The sequence below is a fragment of the Phaseolus vulgaris genome, chromosome 4, assembly GCF_051622355.1.
Source record: "Phaseolus vulgaris cultivar YP4 chromosome 4, ASM5162235v1, whole genome shotgun sequence".
In the NCBI taxonomy this organism is placed as follows: Eukaryota; Viridiplantae; Streptophyta; class Magnoliopsida; order Fabales; family Fabaceae; genus Phaseolus; species Phaseolus vulgaris.
The window spans coordinates 44,788,543-44,815,119 of NC_143501.1; the positions used below are offsets into that span (position 1 = coordinate 44,788,543).

Here is a 26,577-nt window from a genome sequence, read left to right on the forward strand (position 1 = left end):
ACAATAATTTTGGTTTGATATTATTAAATATTAAAAACTATATCCTATTTCTGACATCTCTATATGTTATTAAGAACAATTAATACATACACAGATACGGATACGGACACGACACGGACACAGATATATGTATAATCTCTAAAATGTAGGATACGGTGACACATATCTATATATTATATAATTTTGAATTATATAAATTGAAAATAAATATTTATGTGCAAAGTATGTTTCAGATTCTTTTGGAAATAGGAAGATATTTTTCATGACTGGTTCAAAAGAATTTGTTCATTATTTTTATAATCATAATAAAAATTTATACAATAAATTTGAGTTTTTAGAAAATTATTGTATTTATACCTTTTAAAATTGTGTTAGAACCTGGTAGAATTTTCAAAAATCCAACAAATATTTTTTGAATTGAATACTTCACCGACAAGTGTCCTACAAGTGTCGTACGAGTATCGACACAGATACATGTGTCCGACACGGATACGTCCATTTAAGAGAAGTGTCCGAGCTTCTCATGTTAAAAAAATACAAAATTAAAATTATAAATTATTATTTTTTTCTTAATTTGGAGGAAGATTTCTTAATCACACTAAAATCAAAGTTTACTCTTTTCTAAGAAACCAAACACTGTCTTTCATCTCCTGTAAAACATACCCAAACCCAAACAAGAGTGTTGTATCAGTGATTGAGAAAAAACCTTAGAAGAGAGAAAAAATGAGTAACTTCACCGAGAAATTGGGCATTAAGATTGAAAAGAACCCTCCAGAAGACAAGCTCACTCAACTTGGTGTTAGGCAATGGCCAAAGTACGCTTCTTTTCTCTGCCCTCTTCTTCTTGTTCTCACTTTTACCCTAAATTTCACATATTTATTGCTTGATCTTCTTCAGCATTGGATGCCAAAAAATTGTGCTTGGTTTTATTTATGATGCTTTCTATGGAATGTAACTAATGTTTTTGACATGGGAAAATTTTATATTTCATTGTTAAGGTCTGGAAATGTATATTTTGGAATAACTTTTTCAAGGCCTTTTGTTGATGAGCCTTTTTCTTAACATGTCTTGATGTATTTGAAACAGTGTTGCAGATGGTATAATCTGAACGAAAGTTTGGATGGTTTATTATTCAAATAAACCTGATTTAGGCCTTGTTTGGATAAACCTTTCAATAAACACTAATAAGATGAGGAAATACAAAAGAAAGATTGAATTAAAGTTTTTTCAAAAGGGAAAAAATCACTTTTACAGAAGTTAAATGAGATTTATTTTTTTGTAAATTTGGCTTATACATAAGTTAATTTGAACTTTTAGAAGAAATTTAATTCATGTATCTTTCTCCTATAAGTATTTTTTGAAAACGTTTCCTCATCAATTTGACAAAGCTAACTGAGTGTTCTTGAATTCTATGATGATTAGCTCTAGAGCAGTGATGAAATTGTATGTTGCAGTTTTGAGTCCTTTTCTGATTGCTGTCTAAATTCACAGTGACTTTTCTATATTTTTAGGCAAAGGATAAATTATTAATATTTGCTAGTTAGTGAGTTTTGTATTACCCTATTAGGTGTTTCATAGGGTCATTGTTAATGTTAGTAATGATGTATTGATAGTTGTTGGCGAGCTCTAGTTTGAAATAAGTATCAAACGTATTCATCTTTCTGCTAAGCATTTTCTCTCACGATATTAAAAGGAATGAGGGACCTGTGGACCACTATCTGCTAAACAATGTCAAATACTATGTTCAGAGATAATCATAGCCATGTTAATCATGTGCTTTGTATTTGTGGTTCGGTGGTTCAAAATCCTAGGTGAAGGGTCTACATAAAAAAAATCTACTGCAGAAATGAGGTTCATAAATGATGCTCACCCTGTACCTTGAATTAATTCATTAACTTTGTCATTATCATGGATGACATTGTAAATTTGAGACCATGAATCGAGATTGGTGAATAAACCTGTGAAGAATGTACATGGTTTTGTTTAATTTATAAATTCTCTCTGTTTGCTTTATCCACTGCACACTTTGCTTGCAGGCATGCACTCAAATGTTATCACTTATTAACATTTGTCTATTTCATCTGTAATTGGATTTAGGGTCATTTGTTTTAAAATTGGGAAGAATTGATATTTAGAACATTTATCTAGCATTATTCAGTGTATTGGTTAGTTTCAACCATAAACTTACATTGAAACATGTATTTTTTTCATTGGAAAGTTCATGAATTGATTTTCCCATGCAAAATCAAACAGACCTCAAACTTTCAAGATAAAGCAGTTACATTTTCTTCAATTACATGTTTGTTCTTTCTTTTATGAAGTTCTTTCTCTCTATGTGACTTACATGATGTGTAACAGATGGAGTTGCCCTCCGAGCAAATTCCCATGGACATATGAGTCTAAGGAGACTTGCTATCTCTTGGAAGGAAAAGTGAAGGTTACCCCAACTGGGGAAAATGAGTCAGTGGAAATTGCTGCTGGTGATTTTGTTGTGTTTCCAAAAGGGATGAGTTGCACTTGGGATGTGTCAGTTGCAGTTGACAAGCACTATAACTTTGAATGAATCTACAAGTAGATATTCCCAGTGAATGAAACAAGAGGCTGTTAACATTCATGAACAAATGGCTGTAATGTTGAATGAAATAAGAACTATGAAGTATATTCCAGTTTTTTTGGTAATGGTGTTATCCTAGTTTTTCTTTCCTTATCTCTGGATACTTGTTTTATTTTTCCCATTTGCCCTTAAATATCTGATATACACTTAATCTCACTACCACATTGATCAATTTACTTCATTTGTATATCTTCCATATGAACACTCTAAAACTGACTGCAGTGAAAAAAATGCTATTTTGTGGGCACTATTTAAGTATCCATCGAAAAATGCTTACAATTACTACTTCCTATAATTTCTTCCCAATGATTAGTGACTATATTGTGTAGTAAATGAAAGGGTGGGCAATGATGTAATGAAGGGCAAAGATAGGAAAATTAAGAAGACAGAATAGTGACAAGTATCTCTTTATGTATTATTCTAGTTTAATGGCTATCAACAATGGATTGAAGCATTGCTTTCTCAACAATAGCAAGTTTTACAGAGAATATAAAAGAGAAAAGTAGGAAGAGAGAGACATCACAATTTTTTCCATACCATGAAGTCCATTGCTATATGTTCTTGTTAAGGATATGACACCTAAAGAACTATTGAGAGACTTCGTCTTCCTTCTTTTTATCGGGCGGTTGACCTACACTTCAGCTTACTCCTTTTGGTCTCAGTCGCTTGATCACTCAATCTCCTGGGAAATGCCGAATGGGGGTACCTGTAAAAGGCACTCCGACGCTCAAGTCAGTAAAGGGTGGTCGGCACTCAATTGTCAGAGTAACTGTTTTTTTAGAATGTACGCCATTTATATTATTTTAATGAACTTACCTTGTTGGGTCGAATTAATGAGGTGAATCATCCTTAGAGGTATATTACCTAATTCATAATGATGACTTAACTTTACTGACCTTGATTAAGCGTTACTGGATTGGGGTATCGATCGTTCTGCACAAAGGTGCATCATTCGGTCGGTCCGGCTGTAGGAACCGAGCCTTGTATTGACCAATACACTATATCCTCCCATATACCTATACCTTCTAGATTGGAAGGGTTAACAATAGTGCCTCTTCCATCAAATAGTCTTGCAAGTAAAGCATTAGAAGATTTTGCTTGCTGACAGACAAGGCATTCTTTGACAAAATGAACAATGTCCTTGTTAATACCCTTCCAGTAAAATCGAGAAGCAATTTGAGCAGTTATTCTATTAATTCCACCATGTCCACCTAGTGGAGATGAGTGAAATTCCTGTAGAATCTGCTTAACCAAAACATGTTGAAATTTTGCAAATCCTTTAGTCAGCTCATAGAATTCTCTTGAGTAAGCAGATTTCTTTTGAAGAGGTGTAAGGTTCTTAGAAAAATTATACACTAGTTAAGAGTCGGCAAAATATATGAATTATAAAAGTGTTAAAAATAGTTTAAAAAATTAAATTGAATTATATAATAATTTAAGTGAACTAAATTTCATTAGAGTTAACTAAATTAAATTAAACTATTATAAATTTGTTGAAATCTATAAATTGTTTGAATTATTATAGATGGAAAACTCAATTTAAAGTAAATTTTTTAATATTACCTATATAAGGAGGATTCTTCTCATACTTTTTTTTTTCACACAATTTTTTTTTTCAATTTTATCTTAAAAAAATAAAAATTATCAATTAAATAATTTAATAATTTTTTATTAATTTAATAATTTCATTTTCCCTTAAAATTATCAGTTCCAATTAACCTATTCCAAGTGTCACTTCCTTCTTTCCCTTCATACAAAAATTATTTATATACTGAATCTAAATTCATTTTTTTTTCAGATTTTGTTATAATTTGTTCATCTTCTTTACGTACACATTATTTTGTACATCAATTAAAATATTACATTATAAATTTATAATAATATTTAAAAAATCAGATACACCATACTTATGATGAAATTAAAAAATCGGATACACTAGTAATTTATAATTTGAATTTAGTTCAAGCAATCATTAAATTTTAAAAAAATAATGCTAAATTTATTTTAAACAATTCATTTTTTTTTATATAACTTAATAAAGTTCAAATATTTTTTAAGATTCCTAACACTAGTTTTACACTATCATCCCATTAGAAATCATCATGTATGGTATGAGTTCGTTATTTTTTCCATAAATTATTTTGAAAGGTATATTAAAGTGATTTGTGGTTAGATGGATAAGTAAAAAATAATGGAGTTTAAAATATTTTTAAATAATGCTTTAAATTAATAAATTTATAAAGGTGAAAGAAACTTACAAACTGAGCAAAATATCATTTGGCGTGGCAGATATGCTCTGTTTCGCGCATACAGAAGAAGCGGCGAGAAACTGAGGTATGGCTATTTATCTTTCTTCATACCCATCATTGGAACTAAGAAACGGTAGTGTTTTGATCGCACCGGTTGAGGTCAAATCTTGGAGCATTCTGTCGTGGATTAAATTCGAAAACTGTTGAAGTAAAAGAGACAAACTTTGCTTGTATAAGCCTGTAAGATGTTTGTGAAAATGCCACTGTGAGGAAAATAGTGGGGTTGGGTTGAGTTTACAGCTCTAGAAGTGAGAACCAAAGGTTGTATGTTGTTCATTTTATTAGATTTTTAACATTGGACAAACCACCTACGTGGGAACTATGTTAAGGTTCTGTCTCTGGTAACATTTAACAGTTGCCCGATTAATTTATGAATGTTCCCAGAAGTTTAGGATTTTAAAAGAGTCTCTACTGAATTTTAAGGTACTTTGACAATCTGAGCTTGGTGTAGCATGGTACGGGTATGTTGGGAGAAAACTACTTCATAGATAATTTTGGGAGAGAAAATTAAAAAAGAAAAATGAAACTGACTTTGTTGTAAGCTTATATAAAAGTTAAAAATGGGGTTTTGGTGAAACTATTTTTTTTTACATGTGTAAATTAGTTTTTAGTTTACAGGAAAATGTTCATTTTATTTTATTTTTACTTTTATGTTTTTCTGTGCTTATAAAGTAAATTTTCCAAATATACCATACATTATTATTATTATTACTACACGAGCAGGACCCTAGTTATCAATCCAAAGTTTGAAATTTCGTTTGATACCTATCATATTGCTGTTCTTTCTAACCAGGAAATAATAGCTTTGAGAATGGGATAAGAGTTTGATGCCCAACGAATGTAAAAAAAAAAGGAAATGATAATGGGGAATTGCTCTGAATCATTCAACATTTGCATGAAACATGCTTTAATACAGCAATTGTGTTCACTGCTATACTAATGGAAGGGATTTTGAAAGAAATTGATTGTACAGAGAAGGAAAGGAATAGCCTAGAAAGAAAAAAGGGGGGTAAAATGTTTTTGGCTTAAAGGAAAGAAAATTGGTCCTATAACAAACCCCTGACCTTCCTTTCTTAAGTTAAATTTTCCTCAGTGATTTTATTCCTAGTGGAACCAAATTTTTGATTCTAGGGTTTTGTTAGTTAAAAATAATTCTGTGCATAATTTTTAATGACAACTTGTTTGATAAGGGTATGCACGAAAAGGGAAGAGTTCTATATCAACCGAACTGATTTATTAGTATTATTGTCTGACTAGTTGAATTCCTGTTATATGTCATCATTGTCATGTAAGTATGAGTTCTTAATAGAATTAAGTAGGATGAGAGGGAGAATCATGTAGGTTGTGCTTGCCAAAAGTATAATCTCTGTTTTAGATATATTTATAAGAGATTGATTTGTGTCCACTACTATTCTTCATGTTTTTTCAAACAATTGGAAAGTATATAGTCCAGAAGAGGAATCAAGCACACCATTAGTAGGGTACTAGTTGTGTATATGAGAAGCAAATTTAAGTTAATCTCAAGATGCACACAACACAACCATTGAACAATAGAATTAATCCAGAGCTATGCATATTTTTATGGTCTATGTGAAATACTTGTGCAAATGAAATTGTTCAATGTTTAAAAAGAAGCAAAGAATTAGCACTAATCAGTTTCTGTGCTCAGGCAAAATTTCAAAGTCCCAGCTCTCATCTTCTGTTACCATGAGTTGCTCCGCTAAATCTATATTCTTTTTCCCTGTCTTCCTCCTGTGTTGATTCATTGCTGCCAATACAGCTTTTTTTGATTCCGAAGCCCCTCTTGTTCTTGTTTGCAGCGAGCTACAGGAATAGAGAACAAACATACATGGGGTTGCCGCTACTTTCATCTGCATTATGGGAACCTTCTCATAACTGTGAGTTACCCTTTTCTCTTAATTTAATTTTATGATATAGTACTTTTAACAATATTCTTGAACACCATCCAAAAGGGGAAGCAACAACAACTCTCTATCTTGTTTTAATGTGATTTTTTTATTTGCAGGTTTTTCCTCCAGTGTGGACTTTATCTGGCCCCATCTATCTTCTAAGTCATATTGTCTTGGGTTGAAGGTTGGATTTGCTTTTTCCCATTTATTTTTACTTAATAATGTACACATTTAGGAAATCATATTGGTTCATTCCTCTAATGGAATTATGTGTACAAGCCTCGGGGAAGCAACTGCTAAAGGAAATATAAGCGTCACGTCACATTAAATTAATTGTTGATATTGGCTTGCTAATGATATTATTGTTAGATTTTAGATTTTCCTAATGTGTGTGACTAAGAAATGATTTCAATCTCAATGTCTTTTGGAGTTCTATAATCTCATGACTACATCTTTATTTTATTTGGTTGGCTTTTATTGTGGTGGGGGTGGTTTTTTTTATCTCTGAGGTTATTCTATTGAGATGTTTATAAAGCATTAGCTGCAGATCAGTGATGGTACCATCTTCAAGATATTGTTCTTGGTTGCTATTACTGTTAGAATTTCCCGGAATAACTTCTATGCTGTTTCAAGGGATGTCCCAGTATTTCACTTTTTGTTTTAACCTTTTCTAGTTATTCAATGCGATTTGTTGTTTCTCAATTGAACTTGCATCTAGTGGTTAAAGGCAGAGTTGTAATACTCTCTTATCTAACTACAAAACCTGTTAGTCTCCTTACAGTGTTGAATATAGCTGAGAATAAAAGGTTAGGTCCTGTGCACTTTAATTATACTCAGTCCTCCCTTCATATTGGTAATGTACTAGTTCCAACTTCCAAGTGTGAATTGCAATGAAGTTCTTCTGGATAAACCTTTGACAAAATATGATTAATTTCTAATGTAGTGGTTGTAGTCACTTATGTGATATATATAACGGATGCGTGTTTGTAACTCTAGTCGGAAAGATTCTCAAATTTTATGTAGTCTAATTTTCTTGAAATCCATTTTGTGCTCTTAATAGTTTATTGCGGCCTTACTCCTATTGATTAGCCATAGAAAATTCCGAGGGACTTTGCTGTTATCCTTTGTCTGACATTGAAGAAAGTGTTTTCCAAGTCTTCTAAACATCCTTGTTGGAATTTACAGTTTAGTTTTGTTTATGTTGCAGTTTAAGTGCCAGCAATTTTGCAAAGGTAGATCAACAATCCCGAGAGTTTTAGTTTGTACCAGTCGAAGGCCCAAGAGCAAAGAAACTGTGTGGAGACGAAAAGAATTACCACAAAATGAGGATTTACCTCTAATTTTACCTAAGAATAAGAAAAAACCTTACCCTATTCCCTTTAAGGAAATCAAACAGGCTGCAAGGGAGGACAAGAAAATTGCACGGATGGGAATAGAGAAACCTCTTGAGCCTCCGAAGAATGGATTAATTGTTCCAGACCTAGTTCCTGTTGCCTATGAAGTATTTGAAGCTTGGAAGCTTTTGATTAAATGTCTTGCCCAGGTCTTGCATCACATTCCTGTACATGGCTGTAGGTAGATTATATTATATTTTTTGCTGAATGTCCTAGTTTCTTTGCATTTGTTTTGTTGATACAAGAGTTATATTCTTACCAATTGAATTCATGCAGCGAATGCTCAGAAGTTCATGTAGCTCAAACTGGTCACCACATTTGGGATTGCTCTAGTCCTTATGGTAGGCAGCGTCGGAGTGCTCATGCCTGGGTAAAGGGTTCTGTCAATGATATACTTGTCCCAATTGAGTCCTATCATCTTTTTGACCCCTTTGGTAAGCGGATTAAGCATGATACACGATTTGAATATGACCGGATTCCAGCCGTTGTTGAGCTATGCATACAAGCTGGTGTTGATATCCCAGAATATCCATCACGCCGAAGGACCAATCCCATACGGATGTTAGGGAAGAGAGTAATTGACATAGGTGGAAATTTAGAGGAACCTAAACCATGGCGCTTTGCGGACCCCTCTTCACTCAATGACTTTGATACTTACAGATCTTTTGAACGATTTCCTCGAACATCATTGTCAGATCTACCTAAAATTGCCCAAGACACAATGAATGCATATGAAATTGTAAAAAAGGGTGTCAGGAAGTTGATGAAGAAGTACACTGTGAAAGCGTGTGGTTATTGCACTGAGGTTCATGTGGGGCCATGGGGCCACAATGCTAAGCTTTGTGGTGAATTTAAGCACCAGTGGAGGGATGGGAAGCATGGTTGGCAGGATGCTACTGTGGATGAAGTTTTCCCTCCAAATTACGTGTGGCATGTGAGAGACCCTAATGGGCCTCCCTTGGCATCTGCACTTAGGAGATATTACGGGAAGGCTCCGGCTGTGGTTGAAGTGTGCATGCAAGCTGGTGCACAGATACCAGACGAGTACAAGCCCATGATGAGGCTTGACATTATAATTCCAGACCCTGAGGAGGCAAGAATGATTGCATGATGTAATCTGAACGTGCTTACTGTGTTTGTCTGTTATTATACGTGCATATTGCGTAATCCTAGCATGCAAAACGCATTCAATGATCTACCAGAAGGGGAGGCCTTGAAATCAATCTTCAACAGTACATGCCTGATTTATTTACTAGGTGCTAGATTCCCATATATCCAATGTTAGTGTACATGATATATAAAGCCAATAGTAGAGCAAGTAGGTTTTATCAGATAACTTTGGTTAGTTAGTTTGTAAAATGTCTTAAACTAGTGAAAAGTTATGTTGGAAGATCAATGCATGTGTTAATTTATTTTGTCACAATTACAATATAATCAGATGATCTTTTTATACATGGCTAGTTGTTACATTTTATACCCAGTCATAAACATAAAAAAGTTCCCTTGTTCACTACCCTTCAATCAGTAATAGGGCAAGTCACATAAAATCTAACTGTAGTGATCTTCATTGTAGAGAAAAGTGATTCTGTAGACATGAAATAAAAATTTCTCCCCTTCAACATGCAACTTAATGATGTAATATGCTTTAAGTTGGTGTTTCCTCTTAGAATATCTACATCACTATGTTATCAGATTGGGTCAGCATTCAGGTGGATAATCTAGCTATTGTATTGATTTGTCAATCATTTCAATCTTCACTTCGTCCTGTTTTGTGTTAGTTAAATACCAAAGGAATTAAAATCATTACAATAGCTAGGAACAAACTCTCCACTGCCTATTGTCACATCAGCAAGTGGCCAAAAGCAAAGCCAAAAGGAAAACTTACACCAACTGCTAAGAATCGTGACTGTAAAATAAGCTAGGAATAGAGCAGTAAACCATAAAGTTATTGCACTGGTTACAGCATTGTGATTGCAGTTCTTGTAGCAAAAATTCAGTCCACAATCCTACGTTTTTTTAGCAATTGGCGGTTTTGCGATTGAAAAACAGTTTGGATCATCTCTAGCTCTCTCTTCTTTCAAACCAAAACATGTAACCTTCAAATGGTTCCATTCATTTTCTAAAGGCACTTCATACAGATTATCAGTGAAAATTAAATTTTGTAGATAAAAAAGAAATGTATGTTCTGCTCCCAACTTCAAGAACTTGAGCCTATCAAAGAAACACACATAAACTTTGTCATTGATGAGCAACATGGGTTTAACATGATCACTGTTGTCTCGGTCCTTAGGTGCAACAAGAAGACAAAGAACTTTGCCAGGGAATTTGTTGCGAATCCAGAAAGAACTTGAAGGTATATAACTTGTGTGATCGAACCACTCTGGGATCCTAGATCCTGGCAAAACATAAAGGAATTTATAAGTTTACCAACATTAGGTACACTATATGTTATTAAATAAAAATACATTAAAAACAAGACAAAACCTGGTTTGGGAACATGCTTATACTCGAGGATGTCAGCAATAAACAGTTTGTTGCATTTGAGATGTTTCAACTTTGGTGGAATTCCTCTGATTTCCCGAAGATGCTAGCAATAACTCACACTAAGCTTTTTAAAAATTGACATTCTTTGATGAATTCAGGAAGGTGTGTGAAATTATTGTTCGATAGGTCTAAATCTCCCACATTGAGCCATCTTTTTCTTCACCCTCTTCCCACTTTATCCACTGCCACCCTTTCCATCCCCAACTCTCAATAAGAGTCAGTTCTGGCATCATGACAATGCTGCTTTGTAACTGAACAATTCCACAGAATAGCAGGGACGACTTTTGAAGCAACCCAAGTTCCCTTATGTTTTCCATCTTTCCTACAATTTCTGGAAAACTCTCAAGACTAGAAAAATGTGAAAGTTCCAATATCCTAAGTTAATCCACCAAACCAATCCAATTATGAGCTCTAACTAAATTTACGCCATTTTGAAACGAAAGTTCCTCCAAATTTTGGAGATCAGATATGGAATCAGGTATTTGTGTTAAACATTCACAGCAGTCAAAATTCAAAGCTCGTAGATTCATGAACTTCTGCAAAGAAAAGGAAAAATAGAAATAATGAATGTGTCAATTATACCTCTCTTTTGAAGAGTCTGAAGTTCATCCTAGACAGTTAAAGATAATTTTTTCAATGTATCTTTAAAATATCACAAACACTAATAATCCATTGTCTCTGGACGAAGATGTCTTTATCTTCTTCTCTATATAAAAGGAACTTGTGAGGAAAAGAAAAACAAACAAATGAAAAGAACAACACTGAGAATAAATGAGAGAATTGATATTTTCAACAGTGGGATACTAGAAATCCTAGTGAAAGACTAAAGAGACATGGGGGACTCATGACAATCTAAGATTAGTGAATTTTTTTTTTGTTAAGTAGAGTCATGCTACCTTGACACAATTTTTGTATAAGTCAATATTTTTTTTGTTATATACGTGTTTTGAATAAAAATATTAATATATATAATATTAGTTAATGTAAATAGTAGATAAATTTGATGTTTCATAGTTGTAAAAAAGGAAAAACAAAGATAATTTTAATAAAATTATAAAGATAATAAAATTTGTTTAAAAAAATTTTGTTATGAAGAATATGATTATAGTTAACATAAAATTTAGGTTGTTAGCTTTATGAGTTATATATAAATAATTTTTGTTTATTAATTTATGTGGCATTTGAATAAGCTGAAGGTATAAATACACAGGTAAAAAAAACCTAAGAAAATTAACAATGAAAGTTGGGATTGAATTTTATTATGAAGTTTGTTTATATGTACAATTGCTTCTATTGTGACCTTTGCTTCAACAATATGGACATTTTTTTTGGTTTATTCAGAATTGGATCATGCATTTTGTTATGAATACATTGAGTACTTGGTCATCCTGATTTATGTCGACGCATCGGGTTATGTACCAAATTTGGTCATGTGTAAGTAGATCAATAATCATCATTTTGAACTAGATGAAATTGGACCCCGTAAGCCTTGAAAATATTGTGGAGACTGTACACTGGGACAACAAATGTCATTAGTTGTAAATGACAAAATTAACAAACAACAATTATGTGTGGGCAAGATAGTCGTAGAGCTTGAAACTCCCCACAATCACATCACCATTAAGTTAATTTAAGTATGTATGACATAGGTCGACGTCGAAGATGGGAAGTGACTATCTCTTGAACGTCAAACTCTGAATTTTTTCAATTATATTTTTGCACATGATACATAAGAGATTGTGCCTCGTTCTTAATAAGGCAACTATATCTTTTGGATATTAATGCGCTGCTTGCAATATGCATTACCAAGCCTTTGTTCTTTCGAATATGGTCTTAATTAGAGCACAAATAGGTAAGAATCGTGCCCCTTTGAAAATAAAGTTCATGTTTTCAACAAGATTTATTGTCATGTGGTCAAACCTCTTGCCCCGTCATAGGTTTGAGTCCATTTTTTCAATGATATTTGATCCATCCAAGAGGCTGCTGACCGAAATTTTGCTTTCATCATCGATAACTTTGTTTGTAGAGTTGGCTGCTTCATCTCATAACCTATCACATTGTCAAAAAGGGGATTAGTGGAAAAGTTAGTGAATTGTGTGATGGAAGTTAAGGAATGTTTACCATGTTTATTAGTTGTCGCTTTAACTTTGCATTTTTTAACCTGTTTTTGGAATTAGATGTTATATGGTGTATGCAATATACTAAGGCCAAATCATCTCCTTCCCAAGCAACTTATGGAGATTCTAAGTTGATAGTGTTGTTGTTCCTACGTCAGTAATCATGCATAGATTTGACCGAGGCATCACATATGCTTGTAAAAATGGGAAGAACCATATATGTGCATCCTTTATTTCACCTTCAACAATGGTGAAAGCTAATGGAAAAATGTTTTGATTCCCATCTTGATTGATGCAGTCAGCAAAGTTCTGTGATATTTTTCGGTTAAGAATGTGCCATCAACTTGAACTATTGGCTTGCAATAATTGAACCTATCAATGCATGACTTGAACGACCATAAGACACATTCTAAGATGTAAGTAGATTGGTCTTCAACACCATCAACAACATACGAACGAGTAATATATTGAACAATAGTTCCTGAGATATTGTCTCGTACAACTTGCAACCATCTCGGAAGATGATTATATGATTTGTCCTAGTCATCAAACTCCATTGCAAGAGCATTTTATTTAGCCATCCAAGCCTTTTCTATAAGTCACTGAATAACCAAGATGATTATTTATTTCCACAATTAAACTTTTTATCAGAGTTGATGGACTCGCCTTCAGCGAATTCACCACAAAGGAAGCTATTTGACTTGAGTCCAAATTTATGTGATCAAATGAAAGATAAGTTCTCAAACAGGTGTGGGGAGCTTCAATTTTTTTTTTTATTTTCTATTGATGTTGGATTTTTCTAAAAGAGGCTCAAATAAGCCATTGGCGGTCGTTGTTGTAATGAATGCAACATTCAAAATATTTATCTGGCTATGATTCCACCATGACAAAATCATAACCTTGATCAATGTAGTATTGCTTGATTGCATTCAAAGTTGACTCCTTTGATTTGAAACACATGTGTTCCAAAAGGTCTAGCTATTTAGTTTGGGATCACAACTAACTGATTGAACATTGTGGTTGGATGATGTTGGAAAGTTGTCTTATTGTGGTATGTACTCATCTTATTCATCATCTTCGTTGAATTCATTAACCATGTCTTTGATGATATGTTTTTCCTCGTATACATACAACATGAATATATAAAAAAAAACAATATCACAATAGGAGGTCCAAGTGCAATATATAGACTTAGAAGACAAATAAGAAGATTACCTTGTGACACGTCTTTCCATAAATAAATTACTTTTTATGGAGCAAATGTATGTTTAATGTTGTGGATATATTACTAGAAAATCATTAAATAGAAACTAATTTTAGAAACTAAAAATAATTAGTTGTTATATTGCCTAAATTAGATACTATTTTAGATACTAACAAAATTATTGATTTCTAAATTAGTTTTTATTATTAATAAATAGTTTTAACTACCAATAAATAAATTTAGACATTTTTATGATAAGTTTAAAATTTAATTATATATATATATTTTTTTTTTTCTACGTGATGAAGACAAAATAATAATAATGGAAAGATAACAATCTCGTGATCTCAAGGAAAAATTATATACCAAGAATTCAATTATAAAATATAAATATTTAATAGAATAATTTTTTTAATAGAAATTTAATTAAAGATACTCAAATATATGAGATAATTAAACTAAAACTACAATAAGTATAATTTTAAAATAATTATTATAAAGGTTAAAAAAAAGTAATTTAATAAGAAGTAAGTGGACCATGATATAAAAGATTTTCATAATTATTATTTACCGTTTAAAAAGATTTTTATATCCTTGCAAATTAATATTATTTATTTAATAAATCGTATATATTTTTAATTAATAAATAAAGTATTTTATAAATTAAAAAATCATTTATAATTGAAATTAATTTAAATATTAATAATTTTTAAAAATTTAAAAAATATTTAATTTAGTTAATATAATAATTAATTATTATTATTTTCAAAATTAATTTTATTTAATAATTTTGATAGAGTGGAAATGGAATCTAGTCGACCATGACATAATTTATAATAATGTCTAAAATGTTCTTTATTGAAAAAAGTTCCCAAATTGTGATTGAAATATTCTGCCATGAGAAAATGTGGAAATCTTTTGTATTAGAATCCCCTAAACGTAAAGTGGAAAATTTTTCCCTTCCACTTTCCTCAGAACACAACTTTTTGTTGAAACACAGAAACTACAATTTGGTAAAGCAATGAAGCCTTCTGTGCTGCGTTTGTCACTTTTTGTTCTTGTTCCTCTGCTTCTCTCCCTCTTCTTTCTAGCACTCATGCCTAAGGAAACCGCCATGACAACCTATGAGGTGTTTGGAGTGAAGATAGAGAAGAACCCACATCAGTCCAAACTCACTGAACTTGGAGTCTCAACTTGGAACAAGTAACTGTCTCTTTCTTTTCAATTTTTTTGACTTCTGTTTTTTCAAGTATGATCTTGTTACTCACTTTTTCTCTGCTGCCCATGATGTGTTTCCTTCAAAGTTTCAACCTTTTCTGCACTGCAAATTTTGGGTCTTTATCATGTCTGTGTTTCACACTCCTATCTCAGAAGTTACTGTAGGGGTTAGGTAGTGGGAATGTACAATTCACTATGGAGGTAAAGGTAAAATCAGTAATTTTCATCATTGATCAGAAAATAATGGCAAATGATGTGTTAGAATATCAATTGTTGATCTTCTCCTAAAGGTAAAGTAAGTAATTTCTTTCATCGATAAGAAAATCATCAGTTGGTGCTGGTATGTATACTAATATAATTATATAACTATCATGGATGTTTTGGAATGTCAATAATTAATTTTCACATTGATATTCTACTTATTGCCATCTGTAGGATTATACCACCTTCTCACTGAGAAAATTAACCAATGATATTCATACAGATACATGATTTGTTATGCATATATACATATGTAGAGTAGGGTATGTTGAATCGTATAGGTGTTGAGGCATTCCGATTTCTAGTATTTGTTTTTATTTTCTATTTTTTCTGATGTAAAAAAGTACACTTCTAGTACTTTAAAATGCCTGGATGACTGTTTCATCCTAAGGGATCTAAAAGTAATACATACGCAGATTGTAGCAAAAAGAAGACCTAAACTATTTTAAGGATCTTAATCAGAATGTTTTCCTAATATTTCAAATTTCATCTGTTATTTATCAATCATAAACAAATCTATGGACAGTTGGATTCATATTCATTTCTATCCTTGAAAATTGTATGCTTTTATAGTTGATGCTGAATGATGCAGGTGTAATTTTGTAGTGCTTTGGTTCCATGCTATCTTTTATATTTCATACTAGCTTTGACACATGGGTCTAAACATTGAACAGGTGGGAAGGTGGTCCAACCAAAATTCCATGGTCCTTTAAAGAAGAAGAGACCATGTATGTGCTGGAGGGAAAAGTGAGGGTTACTGTTGAAGAATCAGTTGGGTCTTTTGAAATTGGGGCTGGTGATTTAGTTGTCTTCCCAAAAGGAATGAATATTACTTGGGAAGTGATTGAAGCTGTGAAGAAGCACTACAGCTTGAAAAAATAATCTGTGCCAATAACCCCTTCTACTGTTGTTGACTAATGATATGCCATGTATGAACTTGATCAAGTATGACTACTCACTAAAGCTATAGTTACTAGTAGCTACAAGGATGTACCAAAAGTCTTCACTTCCATTACATTGTACCTTTGACAGTGATCCTATTGAAAGTAATCTCTCATCATTATGATTAAGATGAATATGGAGGGAGCACATTCTCATCTCCTGACTCGTATTTTGCATTATCTTCATAGTTGGTTGAATCCATTGTTGCAGATTCATTGTTCATGAGGACAAGATATTCTGCTAAAAGATTCTTCTGAATGATTTGTAGCTATACAATATGTTATTAGCCATTTCTGTTGGAATTCCTCTAAGTAAATGAATTTAGTGCAAAAGAATGCACCTGTGACGTACATGAAAGAGAGAGAGTGATAACCTTCAACAACCTCGTGGAAGTTTTTTTCCAAGATTGCAGGATAACAACACTAAAATATGAGGGTATGAACAATAATTAATAGACTCCTCGTGTCATTTGTTCAGAATTGATTACGGAAATCCTAAAAGCAAAGTATACACCAAAATATCAAGGAGACTTTATTACACATCTATTAATAGTCGTTGAAAATGTAAAAATCTCAACCTAGTTCCGAAAAATTAAAACGTCCAGTGCTTAAAGAATAGCGTGGCTGGATATTTTTAATCTTTAAAAAATAGAAAAAATTTGTGGCGTTAAGGATTGAAGAATGAAACTATTAAGATATACTTCAACTTACTTTGTGCAATGTAATAAATCTTACAACAGAGAAAACACTTATTACACATTTACCTTCATGTAATGGTCCATCCTAGAAATGATTGTCACATGATTAGTTTGTAAGATTGCGTTTTATGTCACTTCCTAGGGGCTTTTATTGTTGTCTCATTTCAGAGGTGGCCCAGTTCATTTATCATTATTAACCCTTGGTCGGTTTCAATTCCATAAACATAAATTTAGATGTGAACCAACACCTTGACAATCTGAAGAATCCTTGGCACAATAGCTAAGATTACTGTCATTTCACATGTGACAAGGTCACAAGTTGAAGTTGTGAAATAAGCCAAAAGACTAACTACAATTAAATCCACAGTAGGTAATGGGCACTGGTAGTACAACGGATAAAAAAAAAGTCCTCATTGAGATTAAGAAATAATTAAAAATTTTGTATAATGTGCTGCCTAAATTAGCAATGCTACACTACACCTTTCTTTTCTCTTCTATTATTTGTTTCCTATCCAGCAAACTTGGACAAGTAGCTATGCTGTTATACAAGGGATAATTACAGCAGCTTTTTTTTAATGAGTTTTGTACAAATAACAATGACAATGACAAATTATACACTGATTATGGTAAGTGAATGATATTACAGGCTCATGGCCCTTGATGAAAGCTCCAAATCCCCCTCATGTAAATCTGATTCCCCCACCTCAACATTAACCTGTAAAAGATTAAGCAAGTTTAGTTGAAACTCGATACAACATCCTCATAGCTCATAATGCATCAAATGAAGGAAACATCTCATGTTATTAAATTAGCAGGGAATACTAGAAGGTAACTGGAACAATTCATCGTTTTTATGATCAATCCTCCAACATACCGCTGAATCTTTCATCTTATCTAGGTACTGCTCCAAAGCACCATCTCCCCGAAGAATTTTACCCCCACATCCAAGGGAAGTTCGTGATCCTACTGACTCCTCATCAACAACAACTGCATCAATTCGATCACTACCCGTCTTAATATCAGGAATCTGTTGCACATGAGCAAGGTGTGTATTAGTGAAAATCTGTAGAGAATTATGATAGTTTGTGATTGATATTTAAGAATAAACCAACCGTTCAATACCTCAAACATCGCCTCAGTTAAAATGCTTTCCAGTAGGGCTCTTAAACCTCTAGCACCAGTATTTTTGGACATTGCTTTCTTTGCTATCAGTCTTAGAGCTTTCTCTGTGAAGTGTAACTTGACCTGGAGAGTAGGGGTAAAGTTTGTGATAAATAGATTTCCTTGTGTCCACTTTACAAGCTACTTGCACTCTTAATTGAAAAAAAAAAAGAATTAACAAATGGACACACAGAGGACAATTTGAATATTTTGAGCAAAAGGCAAAAAACAAGTTGACAAATTTGACCCAGCAAAGAAGAAAGATCAAATGGCCCAAAAACAATGGCAGGCTCCAGGCATCATCAACAAATGGAAAAAATAAGTATTAATTATACACAAATTTGAAACGAGATATATGAAAGGGAGTTAGTCATTAGAAATTTAGCATAGTCTGTCATGGACAATTATTAAATCAATCCCTTTAACCAATTCAAAGTTTGAACAGTTTGCATCTTTTGTTCGGAATGTATGTATCTGGTGGCCACAAGAGTTCAGGTTTTCACACCAAATAGTAGTCACATGCATCCACAGAATCAGGCACTCACACCATCACAGACACACAAGTACACACCATGAGAGGCACACACAGAGAGAGCTGCTTACATTATTCATGCTAAATAATTTCTTGTACTGCTTGCCAAGAGCATTTTTTGGTTCAGTGAGGACCTGCAAACCCAATAGTCATATGACCATATTTTCAAAATTAACATATGAAGTAACATATACTAGAAAGAAAGGGATTCCCATCTTTCAAAATCTTTTCTACTTTCCCAAAAGCATTTAAATTGTTTTACTCTAACTGAAAAGAGAGGAACAAAGTGTCAACATCAAATAAACGAGACCTTTTTTATATGGGTGTTTCAATAATTATAGGAAGTCACGCAATTGAATAAATATGAATCACCCAAGTTACAATAGCTTCAGGGAAGTCACACGATCAAAGAAAGAACTATTGCTACGTATCAAGTCCTTGGGGAACCCACCCTCAAAAGCTAGCTATTAAAGAGGAAGAACCAAACACTTTAATACTCTACCGAGCATCCCATACTACTGGATATGGGACTTGGGCACCCCATAATACCCAAGTCTTATCACTTTTATAACTACCTTGAGTATCTTCTTCCAATTTTGTTAGAATTATAAATTAAAACCAATTCAGACAATTTTTAAGATTTAAATATTAGATATACACCCACACACACACACATAGAGGAGTGATATGAACACTGATGGAACCCCGACAAGGATTTCTGCCTTCCCTCATTCCCCTAGTGTTCTATTAAAGCAGGCTGTAAAACATAATATACTAACAGAATTCCTTCTGCAAATGCAGTAACTGTGTGCCCTCTCACTAACTAATTCTCTCTGTTTTTTGAACTCTTTTTCTTCCTTCTAGATTATACTTTCAAGTGATGGGCTTTTTCTAAGTTAGGTCCAACATCTGATCCCATTCTTGCTCATTCATTATCATAATTGGGTTCGAGGATCCTATCAGACACCCTTTCTAACACTTTTTCCCATTGATTAAAGTTTATACAAAATTACAAAATCAAGAAGTTTATTAAGTAAGATGTGAGACCAAAAAGAATTGCAATTTCAAACGACTAATAGAAGAGAATGTCCCTGACATTCCTCTCTCTATGACATACACATATATTGACTTTCCTTTAACATTTTATACCCACATCATAAATGCCTACTCTAGTAATTAAAATTAATAAAAAATCCAATTGTTTTCCATGCTATTAAATACGAACCATGCACTTACATAAAGACCATATGACTATGTTCTTTTCTTTATCAAATTTATTATTATTTTTATAAAAATATTAAAGTTTATTTTAACTGTATAAAAAAAACCTTGATTCTTGAGAGAAAAATAAAGATTTAAAGCTTTTAGGAGGCTGAAAATCCATATGGATTCTCAAGCCTTTAATTGTAGAAACCATCACAAATCATAAATGACAGAACAGAATTATCATAAGATGCACCACTCAACAGGCAAGCAGAATCAGTCCTTTGAGCACTACATTGTTCAGAAAAATCGGGAAGTATGAGATATGATGTGATCAAAAGATAACATAAACAAGGTAAGAATACCATCATAAGTTGGTCTTCGGTTAAAGCTGACAAGCTGACTAAGATGGGGAATCGTCCAATAAACTCTGGTATAAGGCCATATGCAATAAGATCAGCACTTTCCACCTGGAAAGTATTAAAGGCAACATTTTAGTCTCACTATGATAGTTATCAGCTACAATACAACAATTCATCATCTTACTATTGTGTCTTTATCTGGTGTTGGAGGATAGAAGAAAGCACACACCAAGCATGGTAGCTTAAATGCATTATTTACAAGCTTCAATTATAAAAAAAGGAGATCCGTATTTCAGATAATAAGAGCCAATACTCACTGACTCAAGTAAAGATGATGTTACTACAGAGTCTGTTATTCCACCATTTCTCATATTAGCACGAACTGGTGCTCCAAAACCAATTGAAGAATCTTGTCGTCTGATTTATTTGATAAATAATACAAGTTAGTGAATACCCCGATAGAAACCAATGCATATGTAAAGCATCTATGATTTGTAAAAAAATACTTTGCAAGACAAAGGCAGAAAAACATCTACCTTTCTGAAATGGTTTTTTCAAGATCAATAAATGCTCCACCACATATAAAAAGAATATTTTTTGTGTCCATCTGTATAAGATAAAAAAATGAATAGAATATTATTGAAGGAATTAACAAGTGTTACTAGCTATATGCAAACTGTACTAGCCACTAGGTGACTGAAACTAGCCCACATAGACAGACTATTCAAAAAGGAGAAACGAGTTTTAAAAAGAAACACCAGCTATCTATGTAGCTTTTAAAGCAAAAGTGTTCATCATTAGTAACCAACTAATGAGGTCATTGTACCATTCTCATTTTTTTCATTATTTTTCCAATAAGAAAAAAAAAAGATACATTAATCAAAACAACAGAAACATGTTTATAAATTATACACATAGTATTTTTAGCATGTGCAACGCACATTATAAAAGTTTATTTATATAACTAAATTTATAATAAATATTTTTTAACACATAAAATTATTTTAAATTCATAATAAACAATTTATATCATAAGTTTAATTTTAATAATGATAATTTCTTCTAAAAAATATTAAAATTCAATTTACAAATAAAGATAAAAATGATAGATTGTAAGAGATAAGAGATGAAGAAGAAGAAAAATCCAAAAACGCTCTTGTTCAACAATAACTCCTAAAAACGCTGTTCAAGATAGCTATTCTAGTGTATGTAGAAAGAGGATATTATAGGATTCAAGACAATGGCAACCTAACATGAGAACATTTGTCTAATCACATCCTGGTGCATGCATGAATAAAATGATTGATGATGTTATGCTTCCAAAACAACATACCTGAATGTTATCCCCCCTTGGATGCTTCCTGGCTCCTTTCTCAGGAACATTTACTATCTAGACAATAAGAAATAAGTACAAGTTTATGATACTGCAAATAAGAATGGCACTAACCAATTTACCACCTACCTCTTCAAAACATTTAGAACAAATAATCAATTAATAAGTGATAATATGAAAATGTTCCACAAAACATAAAGGTAAAGTTACAAAAAAACTATTGAATTTGGAATATGAGAACTTGCATTTGTATTGCAAACAAAAGTACAAATAAATCTAACATTAAAATGAATCTTTAAAACAGTCACTAAAAAAAGGGCTACAGAATATACAGTTTTAGAATCATAGAACTGAATAAAACTAGCTAAACAGACCAGGGAGCAAATTTAGTCTCACCTCAAATAACTCTAATTTTTTTATTTATCATCATGATTTTGTTTACCATGGAGTTCCTAGGCAAAAGGATGTTATGATAATTCAATGTTTGTTCAGTATTGCTGTGGGTGCTTTGATGGTGTAAATAAAATGGCCATCTTTTTCACTTAACATGAGACTACTAGGTAAAAACTGCACATTTTCCTCAGATGTCAAGCTATAATACCAAGTTCTTTCGGTTTGCCCCAACAACAGTTCAAAACACAATCTTGGGAAAAACAAGAGCAAATGTTAGTTTGTTTAATAGGACAGAAAAAATTGCAAACACTTAGTTTTCCGCTGTAGAAAAGAATATTATAATCCAACGAATAACCCTTGCTTTTACTAAACCCTATAACCAACAACATTGCATCAATTCAAATCTTGCCTCATGTTCCAACAACTCCGCCCTCAATGCACAAGAATTATAAAGCATGTCAACTTCATCTTACTGAATATATTAGAGTCTGTCCTAGGAATCTCAAAATCAGATCCTACCATGCAAAAAAAAAACAAAGGTATAATGTTCTTTCTTAACCTAATTGAAATTACCATTAATGCATCAATGTTATTTGCTACTACCAATCAATTACCAGTTAAAATATTCTAGACTGAAGATGAAATACCTATGAGAATCTATGTGAATAAATTGCTTGTCAAAATGAAGATTTCAGTTCCAGTATGGATAAGATAAAATACACCAGTTAGCAACAACTGCATTTAGGATCTTTTACTTACAGTTCCTTCCAGCATTTTTAATAATGCCTGTTGAACACCCTCACCAGAAACATCCCGGCTGATATTTAAGCTCTCAGCCTGTAAAAATATTTACCTTAACATTTAAAATCTTTAGTGGGTTAAGAAGTATGAACTTGTCAAATTAATTAGCAAAGAAACCTTCTTAGTTATTTTGTCAACTTCATCAATGTAAATTATTCCTTGTTGAGCTGCTGCAACATTGAAATCTGCTGCCTGTATCACAAAAAATAAGCAGTTATTACAATGATATGGAATAAAGGTACGACAAGTGAGATAAAGGACAAGCTTTGCACATAAGAACAGTAGATGAGGATATTCAAACTCTAGCTTTCCTACCTCACATGCATCATAATGCCAATGAGGGAAGAATCCAACATAACAAGCATCTCACTAGATAACAACCTATATAACATACAAGGATATAAAGACTAAAATTTAGAAAAATTAAGAACATTGTAATTTTTACCATTTAGAAATTTTTTAACTAGACAACACAAGTCAATAGTTATTGACTATTGTATAAGAAGATAGCTATCAACAAAATAATGAGGGAACAGGGTAATATTTTCTTGTCTATAACTAATATAAATTGCTAAAGAATTTGGGCTGACCTATCATTTTTAATTAAGTTAATAAAGCAAGGAAGCTTCCCTGAATTTAACAAACTCTGTTATGAGAAAATCCATTCATCATCAACTGTGCAATGTAAGTGAGCATACAAAAGAAAAACCTAAGAATTTCTAGGACACTGAAAATTGAGAAACAGGGCAATTCCTAGAAGATAAATAATTGATAATCTAATAAAACATTATAATTGTGCAGAACAGCACACATACCGCAAGTAGTTTGTACAATATTGATTCAACATCTTCTCCAACATAACCAGCCTGCAAATTAAAATCCTCTTTTAGGTCTAATAACAAAGTTTTGTTCAAGGACAAATGAGACAACTACAAAACCCAATCACATATAGTTACTAATACTGAACACCCAAAGTTTCAGCAGAAAAAAAAAAGGATTGTGTCCAACACAACATACCGAATATGTTCCTATCTCTCAAAAATAAGAAAATTCAGATCTTTGCCACAGGAAAATTGATAAATTTGCATCATTTACTTGCGTGTGCTGTACTTTGTTTTCAAAATCCCCATTGATGAATTCATACTTGCCTGTGTTAAGGTTGTTGCATCAGCAATGACAAACGGCACATTCACAAATCGAGCCAGTGTTTTAGCTAGTAATGTCTTCCCTATTTGATAAAATTTAGATTAGCATAGCATGCACAGTGTAATTTCAGATGCAGATATAAAAAGAGCAAGCAATGGGGACACAGCTAATTCTCATTTTATAAGAAAAAAAGAAAATAAATGAGTGTCAATGAATGTCATACCTGAACCGGTTGGACCCATCAAGAGAACATTACTCTTTTCTAGATCCACATTATCGTCATCATCTAATACTTCTGAATCTACAGTTGACCTAGTATGAACTCCACTAATTCAATCATAGCAAATAGCAAATAGATAATGTGAAAGAACAAACTATGATTTTGACATTTGGTAAATTCCCCATATATCTATCACGACATATAGATTGGTTTATACATGAAGAGATCTGGGAAAATACGGAATCAAAAGAATTGGCTGCAATTCCACCAAGGGGTAGTAAAAGAACTAACCCTTTCTGTAAAGTGGCATGGTATATTCTTTTATAGTGGTTATAAACAGCTACAGAAAGCACCTTCAACAGAAACATAAACCATTAATGAGGTACAGTCAAAACAATGCATTTGCAGTGTCAGCAAGTTTAATTGTTTTTGATATACAATGAATGAAAAAAAAACACTGGAGTCAAATTCAAAGCTATGACAATGAATATAGGCAGACATACATTTACACTAAATTTCTTTCTATCCTCATTCTGCATGCTAGACTATCCAAAAGGGGCACATTGACACATAATTGTACATCAGCAACCAAACAAAACTCAAAAAAACAGGATACCTTCTTCGCTCTCTTTTGACCAATAACAAACTTGTCAAGACCCTTACATATCTCCTTCGGCGAGGGCAAATCCTTCCCCAAATTAGACCCTCCCCAGGCATTCTTCTCACCATCGCCCCCACCACCACCTGAACCGCCATTCGGAGGCCCCGTAGCCCGGATAACATTCATCCCAGGTGCAAAAGGTGGGCCTGGAGGAGTATGCACAGCCAACCCATTCTCATTCCCGTTACCACCAGGCCACGACTCAGGTGGCTCCCCATTACCACCATTACCACGACCACCACCATTGTATGCCATCAAAGTCTCCCACAATGACACTTCAAGCCATTTACTTGCATTAGTATTACTCTTAGGCCCAGACTCCTCTCCTCCATGACTAGCCCTACTAGTACTACTACCACCTTCTTTACCACCACCTTTTCCATGTGTGATCCTCCTAGGAGAATGTCCCTTACCAATTACATTATTAACACCATTATTGTTAGTACTACTGACCCTACCAATCTCCACAAAAGTACCTTGAAGAGGTGTAGTGTCATAAGGGCGAAAGTAATAAGCAGTTTTGCACTTTGGGCAGAGGTTAACCGCTTGGTAACCCTTTTCTCTTTCTCCCTCACCACCCAATTCAGAATTCGATTCACTTTGTGGGGAGGGAAAGTGGCGATTAGAGAACACAAGATTCATGTCTTTAGTGCAACGGGGGCAATTAGCCTCAGCCCGGATCTTCCGGGTCGGGTTGTCGTCCGACCCGCCGCGGTCCCACTTATACCGCTCCTGAACCCCCACCTGAGCATCCCGCCGGTGGCCGGATACCATATTCAGCTGGGTCGAAATTGGGCAAAAATTTAACCCGATTCGCTGGTGCCCACGTGGCAGAAACCCCGAAAGCGACGCCATTTCCTGCGCCTTCTTCCATCTACCAAAGAGTCGCGACATGGGTCGAAGATTTTGATCCGAAAAGCCAAACTCGGGAACTCGGGATTAAAACCAGAGAATTGGGGTTGCTTTAATTAGTAAAGTAATGCTTTGGATTTGGATAACCCAGTTGAAGAATTAGCGTGGAACGGTGAAAAAGATAAGAAATTTGGATCTGTGTGGGCGGATTAGAAAATGGGTGTGCGTGAATTTATGGAGGGAGAAGAAAAAGGGTAAGAAAGAGAGAAAATGAAGGAGAAGTTGGATTGGAGGGGAGAGGATTGAGCAAGAAGATAGAGCTAAGGAGTGTTTTTCGGTGAAGGAAGGAAAACTGCCAACACAAAGAACATGACACACGTTTGTGTCTCTCTCTCTCTCTCTATCTGTGATTTGAGGAAGTATATGAAGTGGGTGGGTGATGGTTAAAGTGCTGCATTTTTTATTCTATTTTTTGACACTTTGACCACATGATGTGCAATCCATTTGGTAAATGTTAAATTCTTAACTCTCTCTCCATCTTCTTCACTTGATCTTGTGTTGGATTGCAGCCATTAGCTACATCTCTGGTTTGGTTTCTATAAGCAAATATAGCAGCAGAAGAGATTATTAGTCAATGGTTTTTCTTGAATGTTTATTTTTAGTGGGCATTTATTGTTGGATGTGTGTGGATGAAGATGTAGAT

General features: G+C 33.4%; 4 protein-coding genes across 6 annotated transcripts; 3 read left to right on the forward strand and 1 right to left on the reverse strand.

The window, feature by feature from the left end:
• The first annotated feature begins 615 nt into the window (after positions 1–615).
• On the forward strand, positions 616–2,679 carry LOC137837748 (RmlC-like cupins superfamily protein). The gene is made up of 2 exons (XM_068646857.2): positions 616–815; positions 2,359–2,679. Exons 1-2 carry the CDS (start codon positions 724–726, stop codon positions 2,561–2,563), a joined length of 297 nt encoding a protein of 98 aa, XP_068502958.1. The 5' UTR covers positions 616–723; the 3' UTR covers positions 2,564–2,679.
• Positions 2,680–4,853: 2,174 nt separating this feature from the next.
• On the forward strand, positions 4,854–9,650 carry LOC137837744 (APO protein 1, chloroplastic). Of its 2 annotated transcripts, none has more exons than XM_068646853.1 (5): positions 4,854–4,948; positions 6,744–6,821; positions 6,950–7,017; positions 8,041–8,408; positions 8,504–9,650. In XM_068646853.1, the coding sequence occupies exons 2-5, from the start codon at positions 6,773–6,775 to the stop codon at positions 9,336–9,338; spliced, it is 1,320 nt and encodes a 439-aa protein (XP_068502954.1). In that variant the 5' UTR covers positions 4,854–4,948; positions 6,744–6,772; the 3' UTR covers positions 9,339–9,650. The 2 variants fall into 2 exon arrangements, with proteins under 2 accessions (XP_068502954.1, XP_090157991.1); XM_090301865.1 differs by having other exon boundaries at positions 4,878–4,948; positions 8,041–8,404.
• Positions 9,651–14,953: 5,303 nt separating this feature from the next.
• Positions 14,954–16,668, forward strand: LOC137837747 (uncharacterized). The gene is made up of 2 exons (XM_068646856.2): positions 14,954–15,295; positions 16,246–16,668. Exons 1-2 carry the CDS (start codon positions 15,114–15,116, stop codon positions 16,451–16,453), a joined length of 390 nt encoding a protein of 129 aa, XP_068502957.1. The 5' UTR covers positions 14,954–15,113; the 3' UTR covers positions 16,454–16,668.
• Positions 16,669–17,606: 938 nt separating this feature from the next.
• On the reverse strand, positions 17,607–26,577 carry LOC137837743 (CLP protease regulatory subunit CLPX3, mitochondrial). 2 transcript variants are annotated; one of them, XR_016520343.1, is made up of 15 exons: positions 24,978–26,517; positions 24,653–24,714; positions 24,365–24,453; positions 24,144–24,223; positions 23,811–23,861; positions 23,113–23,187; positions 22,954–23,031; positions 21,802–21,854; positions 21,005–21,075; positions 20,786–20,885; positions 20,472–20,576; positions 18,975–19,037; positions 18,333–18,455; positions 18,085–18,237; positions 17,607–17,925 (listed from the first exon to the last, which is right to left on the reverse strand). XR_016520343.1 is itself a non-coding variant. In XM_068646851.1 (15 exons), the coding sequence occupies exons 1-15, from the start codon at positions 25,914–25,916 to the stop codon at positions 17,851–17,853; spliced, it is 2,121 nt and encodes a 706-aa protein (XP_068502952.1). In that variant the 5' UTR covers positions 25,917–26,577; the 3' UTR covers positions 17,607–17,850. The 2 variants fall into 2 exon arrangements, 1 of the variants encoding a protein (XP_068502952.1); XM_068646851.1 differs by having other exon boundaries at positions 21,802–21,858; positions 24,978–26,577.